This window comes from Gavialis gangeticus, unplaced genomic scaffold, assembly GCF_001723915.1.
Source record: "Gavialis gangeticus isolate Ggan-Ray unplaced genomic scaffold, GavGan_comp1, whole genome shotgun sequence".
Lineage (NCBI taxonomy): Eukaryota > Metazoa > Chordata > Crocodylia > Gavialidae > Gavialis > Gavialis gangeticus.
This window is the reverse complement of record NW_017729028.1, coordinates 38,147,050-38,159,587: the sequence shown is the minus strand read 5'-3', so window position 1 is coordinate 38,159,587 and position 12,538 is coordinate 38,147,050. Positions and strand designations below refer to the sequence as shown.

The 12,538-nt window shown below is 40.2% G+C and overlaps 1 protein-coding gene across 4 annotated transcripts in view; it reads left to right on the top strand.

Moving 5' to 3' along the window:
• The window catches only part of CLIC5 (chloride intracellular channel 5), a 141,061-nt gene extending 128,886 nt beyond the window's left edge, over positions 1 to 12,175 (top strand). For all 4 annotated transcript variants that reach the window (XM_019520974.1, XM_019520973.1, XM_019520975.1 and 1 more), the window contains 2 exons: positions 1,815 to 1,996; positions 6,257 to 12,175. In XM_019520974.1, coding sequence (XP_019376519.1) covers positions 1,815 to 1,996; positions 6,257 to 6,424 — 350 coding nt within the window. In that variant the 3' untranslated portion in view covers positions 6,425 to 12,175. The remainder of the gene's footprint in view (positions 1 to 1,814; positions 1,997 to 6,256) is intronic.
• Positions 12,176 to 12,538: the final 363 nt, after the last annotated feature.

Below are 12,538 nucleotides of genomic sequence, written 5' to 3'. Positions count from 1 at the left end.
CTGTTTAGCCTCCACAAGAGAAGGCTGAGGGGGGATCTAGTGGCCTGTTACAAACTAGTCAGAGGGGACCAGCAGGCATTGGGGAAGTCCCTGTTTTCCCGAGCACGACCAGGAGTAATAACGGTCATAAGCTGGCAGAGGGTAGAGTTAGGCTAGACATCAGGAGGCACTACTTCATGGTCAGGGCGGCTAGGATCTGGAACCAACTTCCAAGAGAAGTGGTGCTGGCTCCTACCCTGGGGGTCTTTAAGAGGAGGCTAGATGTACACCTTGTTGGGGTCGCTTGACCCCAGTACTCTTTCCTGCCATGGCAGGGGGTCAGACTCGATGATCTGCTCAGGTCCCTTCCGACCCTAGAAACTATGAAACTATGAAATCGTTGTAGCCTTATGTCTGTGAATAACTTCACTCACTGACTAACCCCACAGAATCAAATGGAACTACTAGTGCATCTGATTACTCACAGATGTCAAGTTTGCAGGTCTGGACCCCAATCAGGTAATGATTCAGGACCACATCCTTAGTGATGCAAGTCAGTAGAGGTTCTGTCGGTTTACACTAGCTGAGATTCCTCTCCCTTTCCTTAGAGTTACATGGTTATTTTGCACACTGTACATTATCATGGCTTGTATTACTCTAGTGTGCAGGGTCATATGTCCTGGGCCAAACACAGAGCCAAAAGATGGTCCTTGCCCTAGCAGTGTATGCAAGCAAAGAATAACTTGCAATCTTGCACATAGCTTCTCAGGGCAAATACACTGCTTTGGGTGGCTCAGGAAAATACCAGTACAGTATTTCTTTTTATTGCCATGATGGTAGAGTGTAGGTACAGAAATCTAGTGACTGTACTGACATTTTTGCATGAAAATGTAGTGTTTTGTTACAGGTCATATCTTCTTAGTGCTTTGAGCCCAGAAATCCTCCTGGAGTCAATAGCAGTTTTTGGTAAGGCAGGACTGTAGTAAGAATTAATGTGAATGAACTAAAGCCTCCTCTCCATTAGGCAACCCCTTTGAAATTGATTGGAAGGAGAATTTGACACAAATTCATCTCTGAAATTGGGCATGTCTTGAAGGTGGCTGAATATGGTGGCTGTCTGGAATAGCATTATATATTATTATTGTCAGATTGCTGTCATTTCAATCATCACGTGCCTTCTAAGCTGGTGTAGGAAGAACGTGTCACTATAAAACTTTAGGGGGTATTTTTGGAGCTGTTGCTATGACCTTGGATTAATATATATGAAACAGAAAATGGGCCTAAAGTATAAAACTGGGTTTGATTTTTGATAATCTGGAGGTGGGCAGAGACCAATTGAATTGCAATGCTATTGGGCAAGAATAGTGCTACTGAATTTGTGGGTTCCAGTTAATTAGCATCTTCACTGTTTATTCAGTTAGAACTATGTGATAGGGTCTACTCTCTGCACATGGCCAAAAACCCCAATTAGAGCAGTCTATAGCTGTTTTAATTTACACTGGGATGCAAGGGCCAGAATGGAGTGAGAACACACCCTTGGATCATCTGGACATATGAGCGTAGTGACCACAGCATTTTTCTTTCTTACATTTGTACCTTTTGCTGCTCTACGGGCAGTAAGAAAGAAATGTGGCATAAGAACTTTCCACATCACTTCTGTACCAGTGGAAATGTGGCTGCTTTACACTTAGATAACATGGAGATTACAGCAAAAACAGGTGCAGAACAGCCGAGGATCCTGGCCTTCTATGTAAGTTCCCAGACAGTGTTGATTAGAATGTTTCTAAGTGTTTTTCTTCTGTCCCCTCCCCTCCTTTTATATTTTTTTTACATAGCCCTTGAGAAGGGTTTGACAAAGGCTTTAAAGAAGCTGGATGACTATCTGAGCAACCCTCTGCCTGAAGAGATTGATGCAAACAAAACCCAAGAGGAGAAGGTATCCAAGCGCAAGTTTCTGGATGGGGATGAGCTAACACTTGCTGACTGCAACCTTCTGCCCAAGCTCCATGTTGTTAAGGTAAAAGACCCTATCTGATGCATAAACAACTGTGGTCTGAGAACAGTCTGCACATCTGAGCTACCACAGCAGTTCTCTAGCATTGTCACTATATAAATGAGCTTCATCAATGGAGAGTTAAAAAGTTCCTACTGTCTTGACTAAATATACAAAGCAAATCATACAGAATTTGAAACAGGCTCTTCATAGATAGGACATCTCTTTCCTTTCTGAAAATCTGTCTACCTGTATTTACTACAAACTTTGTGAATTTGGGTGTATGTGTAGTTTAAGGATCTGGTCTTTCTTCCTCTAAACTCAATAGCAAAGCCTCCATCAAGTATGATAAGCTTTAAGTTTTTCTTCCTTCCAAGGTGTTAGGGTTTGCAGGACAGAAGAGATGCTGCTTTAGGCAGACTGGCAGCCAAGTTATTAGGAACCACCAAAGGGTTTTGCACAGCTGATGTTGTCCAGGTTAACTTGCTTTTCCTTTAATCTCGTGCACTTGTTGCTCATTTCCACTTTATTTCCTTTCAGTTTTTTTGGGTTGGTGTCTTTGCACTAAATAGTACCGCTATTTGCAGCTGCTTCTGTCTTCTCATGCTAAACTCACAACTCCAGCATATTGGTTTTATAAAGTAGTGGTTGTATAAGCTTTGTGGCTTTTTGGTTATTTCATTAGGAAGCACATTTGAAAGCCAGCTACCATGACAGCTCCAAAACCTTGTTAGCCAGATTTTAGCTTTCCAACAGACCGTGTTATAAATGTTGTTTTTTTTAAAAATTATTCTGCCTATGGTATGCAGACTTGAGATAAGGCAGCACATTGTGGGCATGAAAATAAAAACTTAAAATTAGATCTCAGGCTCATATCTACAAAGGTGTTTAGATACCTAAGGCCTATTAGGCATCTAACCTCATATTGATTTCAAGTGTAGGGATACTTGAGCCAGCATTCAGCACCCAGGCTAATTTATCCTCCTGAGGAGCAGGGCAAATTGGCCTATGTAACGTTCCATGGTGCCATAGCTAAACTTTTCCCAGTACTTGAGCCAGCTTGGACATCTCGACACAACCCTGCACTTCGTAGACATGTCCTCTGTCTTGATAGTCCTGAGGAGGTAGACACTGAACCCTGTCAGGATCTACAGAATAGGTGTTCTTCCTCTCATGGCATTTTTCCTGCTGGGCCTGGTCCAATAGGTATTCTAAAAGCACCTACAGGCTCAAGCCCTGTACAAAGCCTGGCTGGAGAAAGGTGATGGTGGTGTCCCTATTTTGCCAATGGCTTTGTGGTTAGGTTCAAGTCTTTTAAGGCAAAAGAAGAAATTATACCTGGGCCTTCTTTACGCTTGGTGAGTCTGGTAACCACTGGACTACAGGTAAGGGAGGGCACTATCACCTCTTTTTAAATGACCATGTTTTGTGGGAAAGAGCCAGGGTACATGCCCAACTCTGGAACAGTGTTCACTGGGGTGAATCCCTATAGGAGATGAGTGTCTGATCCTAGAGTGGACTGGGGATAAAGTCACATCCCTGTCCTCAGCATTTCTCATTGGCTAGTTTAGGCAACACTTTGTTCAACATGTTGATTTTATGGATCCCATATGTAGTCACCTAAATCTCCCTTACATATTGTACAGGGTTGTGGATTCCATTAGGTACCGTAATGTTTTGTGTTGCTATACATAAGTCCTTTTGTGGATATAGCTCTTGAGTCTCAAATCTCCAAGGTACTTAGGCACATGACTTCCCTTGAGTTAGGACTCTAAATCCCTTTGAAGGGCTCTGCCTACAAAGATCTTAAAACAGTATACTGTTGTGGATAAGGACCATTAGTCTCATTTTGTACATGGGGAAATCTTAGAGGGATTAAAGTGATATGGGATGGCTTGGATAGAGATGAGCCTGCCTCAGGAAGGGGGTTGGATTAGATGGCTTCCAGAGGTCCCTTACAGCCCTACTTCTGTATGATCTATGATATGTTCATGGTCACACAGTGAGTTAGTGGCAGAGCCGTGTTCTACCTAGGGCTGCCTATACACATGCTCGTTGGCTTTCTGGTTAGAACACATCTGCATTCTAATTGTAATGCTGTAGCATTGCTGCTGCATCCCAGGTATTAAGCCCCTGTGCATTTTAAAATGGCAGCAGGGGCACTTAAACTAAATCCCGTTGAATGAGGTTTAGCTAAAGAGTCCCATGTACATTCTTAAACATGGGGCTTAGTACACATAACGGTGAGGTGTTTTAATTAGAGTGGCTGCCTGGGAACTACACTTATTAAAATGCTCCCCCCACCCACCTCCATGCATGTGTATAGCCAGCCTAAGTTTCCTGATTTTGTTTTTACTATTATCATATTGCTCCAAGCCCTTACACAGGGCATCACAATCATTAGTTAGTTCCTGTTGTTCTCAAAAGAGATGTCAAAACTTCAGTGTATTTACACCCATATATCACCTAGGAACAGCAGGTCTCCATTTCTGGGGTATATGTTCCAGCTGTTATTCTGCACAGAAAAGTTAACAAATCAAAGTTAGCACTCTATTATAGGATTTAAGATGCAGAATGGTCACTGGATTAGTGTAAAGGATGTACATCATTCTGTCTTCTAAATTCTCCATTTATTTATCACATTACATGTTTCTTCAGAATAAAACAAGTACCTGGTAGTCCTTGGCAAGCCACAGAACTTGAAAGTAGATCCAAGTCATGCATCTAGTTTGGCTCTATAAGCCAAAACATAAGCTAAGCCATGGGAGCTGACTGTAAAAAAGCAAATACAAAATGTGGTACATAAGTTACTGCCCAAGAAATGTGATAATCGTCTGACTGTTTTAGCTTTCTCTCTGGCTCCTCTTAACTGATGGAAGTAAGGCCAGATTTTTCAGTGTTAAAGCCTAGCTTAAATTTTCTTTGTGTGGCCCATAGCTAATTCATTTTTCCTCATTGCAAAGAGAGGTACAAATTTGTGATAGACGTGAACAGCCACAGCCAGTTCTCTTAGATGTGTTTTAAAGGCATAAGTAGAAACCAATTGCAAAAGGACCTTATTATTTGATAAAAAGATGTATTGGGCATTTTGCAAATCACAGCCTTCAGTGGAAGGACATGTTCTACCTTCCCTGTACACACATAAAACATTACTGAGGGCTGAAGGGTTGCATTGCGGCAACTTAGGTCAGAATTTGGCTCGGAGTATGTCAGAGATACTGGTATAAACATAAATTACTGTCCCGTCTAGGAACAGGGCTATCCTAAATATTCTCAGATGGATGGCAACCTATCCAAGTGCTTTAGAAAAGAGAGGGAAGCTGAATAGTACAATTGGGTGTAACTCCTTTTGTGCCCAGGGATACGTTTATACTTTATTAGAGAGGAGAGGCATCCAATATATTAACTAACCCATCCCCCACCATTAACTAAGCCATTCTGTGGTATATTCTTATATTCATTGCCTAGACAACCTGGAAGGTCAATGGCATTCATTGCCTAGACAACCAGTTAGTCCCACTGACTTCATTTTTAAAGTTAGGCAAGTGCTTACTTGTCTTCATGAATCAAGATATACGTGTCTTTAGTGGTAGGGTGTTGACCACTTCTCTCAAGGGAGAATTTTAGTCTAATATATCTCAAGGATAAGAAAATATCGCTGTACATAATTTTCTACTTAATCCCAATATTCTTAGTTCTCTGACCCTGAGATTACTAATGCACTTAGTATCTTGGTATCTAAATCACAGTGCCCTGTACTGTCCTGAACAGTACTATTCCCTCCCTTTTGCATATATCCTTCCCATGCCTTGTTATGTCCAGCACCATCATTGCTTGATGAGACTATACATATTACATTCTTTTACTCTTTCTTCACATCATCCTGTTAGCCCTGTGCACTTCCTAAAATGTCAGATGATCAGCCTGTACTCATCTGAGGATACCATTCTGGCAGCACAGCTTTTAGAAGCATTGTAGATAGGAATGAAGGAAAATAACTGAAAATTACATGGTACAGCCCAATGGGTTTTTGAGTACAGTGATTGCTGTTAAAAGGTCAGAATTTGGCTATGGTTACCACACAGTTGTATCAGACTGTGCTTAGCTCAGATCATGTCTTTGTATGGGTTGGGCGACCTCCTGAAGGCTTCTCTTACAGGCCTCTGAGCCTCCATGCCCTTACTTCCCCCTGTGTTATGTAACTAAACAAAGTAAGCATAACAGCAGTTACACAATACGACACTACACACCACTAACAGGTTTTCTTTTTTGTCTTTGTTTTAGATTGTCACAAAGAAATATCGCAACTATGAATTCCCAACAGAGATGACAGGACTGTGGCGGTACCTGAAGAATGCCTACGCCAGGGATGAATTCACCAACACCTGTGCTGCGGACAAAGAAATTGAACAAGCCTATGCAGATGTGGCCAAGCGGCTCAGCAAATCCTAACTGACACCTGTATACACCAGCACAGGCTCAGTGTCCCTGCAGATCTCCATTTCACAGACTCCTTTCCTTGTTGCCTTAGGATATATTTGTCATTACACTATGTGGTTGGCATCCCCATGATTTCAGCTGTTAAAGTGAATTGGTCAGGGATAAATCTGCCTCTCCCTTGAGAAAACATAAGGCAACCACAGTGCAAGGCTAGGGGAGACCCTCTGAAATCCAAACCTAAGATCTGGAGCGAGTATTATCATTTGCAATCAGTATTTGAAAATAGTCCTTTTATTTTTTTGGTGGTGGTGGGGAGGGGAATATCAGCCACCTAACTTGTCTGACTAGGGCCTTTAAAACTAGCCATTTTAGCTGAAATTTCAAATAGCTGGAGTTGGAAAGTACAGAACTCGTCCTTCCCTGGCTTGTGCCAAGGGCACCTTTTTCTGTTGTGATCTATTTAAAAAAATCACTGCTGTTGGGACCTTGAGGTAAGAGAAATATGTGTGTGAGAGCATGAAGGGAAAAACCCTCTGAGAAGTTATATTGAAAAACATCCTTCAATACAGCTTCTTATTTAACAGGGCTAAGGGGTCTATAAGATATTTATTAACTTGACAGTAGTGGAGGAAGGATTAGTGAATATGTCCAACTTGCTACTTTGCATCTGACTTGCATACTTCAATTTGAACTTTTAAAGGAAAATAGAATGAGACATTGAGCGGACATTCCTTGGAAGAACAGCATTGATGCCAAAAAAGCCCACTCGATGTGCAAGTCAGTGGAGGGACTCAGGCACTGCACTGATAGGGGCCATAAGATTACTCAGTTGTATCCTCACAGAAATCATCACAGTTGGCTGAATTCTTTTGGGCAGTTGCATCTTCGCTGTATATTTGCCAGCTTTGTTGTTATGGAGACATGGCTGCAGAGTAGAAACTGGTTGCCTCAAGTGAAGAGAAATACCTTCTTTCTTTTTAAGCTCCAGCTAGGTCACTCTCCAGCCTTCCTCTCCCATTACAGAAAACAGAGTGGCTTGAAGCTATTCATTAGGATGAGTTGGGAAGGAGTCCCTAAAGAAAAGACCCAAGGAAGAATGTCTTGCATTTGAAAGCTTGTCTGACTATCCCAACTACATCATTAGTCTTCTGAAAGATACTGTCGTAAGAAACTTTTGCCTCTCACATAAAAAGGAAGACTCCCATTCCTAACTGGAAAGTTGGCAAGTATACTAGCTCACGTAAAAGCATGGTGGCTTGGTTTTACTCATTCCCGTGTTTCATATAGCTACCATTTAATGACCCTCCTGATTGCTCACTTGGACTGCTTTTGGCAACTGGCTATTTTGTGCTGTGGGCAGCTCTGCATGCCGCAATCTGCTTTGTGCTGAACTTTACTGGTGTATCTCTTTAAGAAATTAAGGGTAGCTATTCTTTTGTACAGGACAGAAAAGGCTAAGTGTATGCACATATTAAAGACAAGACTTTCAATCCAGATCTATCGATTTGGAAGGAGTTGCAGTTTTTTAAAGATAAAATAAGTTGACCTCAAGTACTCATTGGCTCCAGTCCTGGTCAGACCCCTGCTCCTGCTTGGGACTAGCAAACCTTTACATGAAGGAAGGGCTTACAGTAAGAAACTCTAGCGCTGGTTTACAGTTAGAAAGAACTGGACTGGAGATTACTGACAAGTTCAGATTTGGCTCTAGTACACTGGTGTAGATCTGGAGTAATTCCATGGATGTTGGTGGAGTTATTCTGTTTTCACACCAGCCCAACAGGGAGCAGAATATTGGCCACTGATTGCAAGGACATTTTGTAGCTGACTAGCATTTTGCCCATGGCAATCAGTTTGTTCTGAACTTTCCAAAAGCTTAGTTGAAAGTCCACGAACTCCCTGGTCTTCCCTCGATATGGGCTTTTTAAACAAAGGCGAGACTGGAGGGCAGAGACTCACACACTTCAAAATATTGCTGAGAAATCAACTGGCTCAGAGAGCATGAGTAACAGCCAGGAAAATCCAATGAGATTAGAAGAGACTGAACAAGCACATATGGCTTGTTAAACTCTTTTCTTCATCAGATTGGAATTATTTGTATTTTAAATAGATATTTGATTGTTTGTTTATTTTGTTTGATTTGGTCTTTTCTTTCTGTCTCTTTTTTCATTCAGCCTATGGGCTGGGCTGATTCTTACTGTAAGAATGTGTTATAACCAGGGCTTGCAAATTATTTTGTAATGAGCAGTGCTTTCCTGATGTCTGACTAATGGCTGGTTTGGATTTTTTTCCAGCATGCCTTGGCAGGCAGAGCTCTGATCAATGGAGACTGTGTTTTTCTCCATCATCATTTCCCAGGTTTATATTTCAATTAGAAGCTTTGTCTAATCAGAACTGTGTGAACTGTGAATAAAAAAAAGTAGGAGGCAGATGCAGCCTGCTGCTCTGGGCATATTTCACTTGGCTCCTTTATGAAATGTGTAGAGACAGTGGGTCTTGGGGAAGGTAGATGAAGCAGTTCAGGACTGATGCTAATATCTGCTGTCCTCAGTTTCTTGAACCAAACTTGAATAAAACCTTGAAAGGTTCTGTAATATTCTAATACAGATTCTTTACATTTTCCCTACAACGCAGTCTAAAGAAAACTACGCATTTTTAGTTCTGAACAAAATTCTTGTCAGAACTGTAGAAATCCTAAATTCTTTTGCCAGAATTATTTTACTCCCAACAAAATGTGGATTTTCAATGCAATGGACAGTTTGATTAAATAATCTGCATTTTCATTGAAAATTTGGGGGATTTCAGTATAAAAACTGAAAATCCCCAAACCTCTATTTCTTTTGTAAGTGAAACACTGAGTATTTTAGAGATTTTTTTTCAACAGCACCCTGAAAAATTAAAAAGAATGATGAAAATGAAATAATGCTTTTAGCAAAAGTTTCACCAGGAAAAATATCTATATTTTGACCTACTCTACCTCAAATTTAGTATAGAAATCCAAGCCTGGATCTTGAATGTTGTACCTTCTCCCTTACTATACTGGACTGACCTAAGTTTCTGGGTGGATTCAGAAACTCCTTGAAATTTGTATGGTTTGAAATTCAAAGTCAGATTTTCAGATGTCACATTTGCTCGCCTTTGTACTTCTTGCCTTTAGCCATGGCCAAAAGTAGGCAGCGCTTGGTATCTTGCACAGAAAATTATTTTTCTGTAATTTCCAGTCCAGCTCTCTGGACCCAAGATATTAAATGAGCTTCTTTTTCCCATCACCAGTAAGATTTCAAAGAGCTCCAGGACTCTTCTATGCTGGGTATTTTTGTGCCCTTCCATTGTATTTAGAATTGCAAGTAGTAAATGTTAATCATGCAGAAGGTTGTTTATCTACATTGGCAAAGCAGCATTTCTGAAAAGAATCTAAGTGACAAGACAGACAGTACAGATTTACAATAACTTTGTTCATAAATTTCTTTCAAGATGTAAAGAAAGACATAGTGCAGAAGGGGAAGACGCCAACAATATGGATTTAATCATCTACATTTCAGAAATGCAGACCAAATGTCTGTAAAGATGTCCATTTCTTCCAAACATTTCTTAGATATTTTTTTCAAAGATACCGGTTCACTCAGTCCAACACTCCATTCATATTGGAACCAATATTGAATCCTCTTTCATTAATATTAATGTTGGCCTTTTGGGCAAACTCATACATTAGTAACACTCTTTCTTTCTGTTAGGATATGTGAGTTGCCAAAAAGTCGCCTTAGCTGAAAAGGTGAGAAAACTAGAGAGTATGTGATTCTAGGATGCTTATATTTGGAATCATGACAAACACTTGTCCTTTCCAAGGAAAGGAAATTTTCAGAGGTTATTGTTTTCTCTGAGAATGCCAATCTCATGGTATGTATTGCTATCTATGCACTTATGGGATGTCAGTGTTGTTCTGTGTTTCAGTCAGTTTAAAGGTAACTGGCAGGGAAAAATATCAGGTACACATTACAAGGGAGTCGGGTAAAGGGACTAAGCAGATGAAAGCAGCACAATGTGTTCCTAAAAGTGAGGCAGACCATGATTTTTGCATGGTGTCTGTTTCAGTAAGACATGTATTAATCCCTTATGCTTTTCTCTCTCTTTCTCTTCCTATTCCACTCCAATTCCTGATTTTTTTTTCTTCTCCTTCTTTAGTCTCTATACCTACAACAAAACCCAACAGAAACAGGTACATAAGCATTAGAGATACAAAAGACCAGGGCTTTTAACTACAGGTGGTGGTCAGGGCCATCCTGCCTTTCCATATCATTAGATAGCATAGAGATCATGGCTAGATCCCAGACAGAAGTTCCAGGGGAGCCATAATGTGGAAAAGATGAGAAACCACATTTTAGAGCACCACCTCCTGATTCCAGATATTAATCTAATACTATGCATTTGTTCAAAGACCAGAGATCTCAACAACTCTTTTCTAAACCATGCAGTGAAAGTGAGAAGCAAAATGGATGTCTATGTTGCCACTTTCCTGCTAAGGTAGATATTTTGGTGCATAGCAATGAAATGGTTGAAAAACTAGCCAGAGAGAAATTTCACAGTCATACAAACTCCAGGAGTTGATGGAAAGTTTCACATTTTAGTATACACTTAACTTTTAAAGCAACATAAACAAATCCTCCCCTCCATTTTATATATCTATATTTTAGGCACGGGTAAATTTGAATGTATTTATTATTCCACTCAGCATAATAATTGTTCCTTTTGGTTTTGATTTAAGAAATATTTTTCCAAGATTTTTGTCTTTTGCTGTGTCTTTCATCTCTTCATTAATGCTAACATCTTACAATGCCAGAGGAGGCAGGGAAGAACTGAAGCTTAGACTTATTGAGTAATTGGAGAAGCTAGTAATTTGGGGGAAATTTTAGTATTAAAGCCTCTTTATGAAATCCATGTAAGGATATGTAACACTTAACTTGGGATCCTAGAAACATTTTAACCAAGGATACTATATTATAGGGTCTAGATTAGAACTGTCAGCACAGAACTGAGCCACTTGATGGCTGGTCTTTCCAGAAGTAGTCCCAGATGACACAACGGCACAGACTCTTCTCTGAGTCACAGTGGTTTCCTTGCCTCCATGCTATTTCCAGGTTGTAACTGACTGTTGGCCACTGTCAGTAAGAAATTATGACACTCCACTTGTGTTGCATCTGCTGGCATATAAGAGGAGAAAGAGGTGCAATCATAAAATTTGAGAATCACTGGCCTACAAGTGTCTTCCCACATTCCTTGATGGTGTCCCATAGCATAACTATGCCTTCATTGTGTTGGCTTCACTCTTACCCTGAACTGGCTGAAACCTCCCCTCAAATAGGGTGATTATTTTTTTAATTGAATGAAACTCCAAATGTGCTTTAATGGTTCTCAACGTAACACTGTCAGTTCTCACCACAGGATTGAATTTGTTGGCAGAAATTAAATTAAATTAAAATAGTAAAACTTGGGTATTGCTAATGGGTACTACAGGGAGCCCTAAAAGGAGTTCATGTTGTAGACACGTAGCCCCAGTGAACATCCTTTATTTCCCAAAGAATCGTTTGAGTTGGAAGTGGGTCAAATCCATCTATCCACTGCACTGCAACAGGATTGTGTCAGTTGTTCCTAAACCCTCCCTCTAGATCTATAAATATTTTGTGAGATGACTGCTGGCACCAAATTAATCTCTTTTTATTGCACTAAATTAACTACTGTTGTTTGGAAATAAGGAATAAATAAATAACACTTAAAGAGAGTACATTTCTCTATCTTCTTTATTAATAGCTTTGTTAAAAAATACTCCCAGGCTTTTAGAAAATATAGTTTATCCACAATTTTTGGAGACTTTTTTTTTATGTTACCTGTGGTGCATCAAAATCAAAAGGCAAGGCATGTGATTCTGAATAGATCATTTAGTAGGGAGTTTTCAATTTGAGCAGGAGATTGAGGATGACATTCACTTAAATTGCATCAAGAGAAATTTAGGTTGGATTTAGGTTGGAAATTAGGTTGGAAAAACTTGCTCAGTATGAGGGCAGTTAAGCATTGGAACATGTTCCCTAAAGAGATTGTGGACTCTCCAGTCTTGGAAGTTTTTAACAACAGATT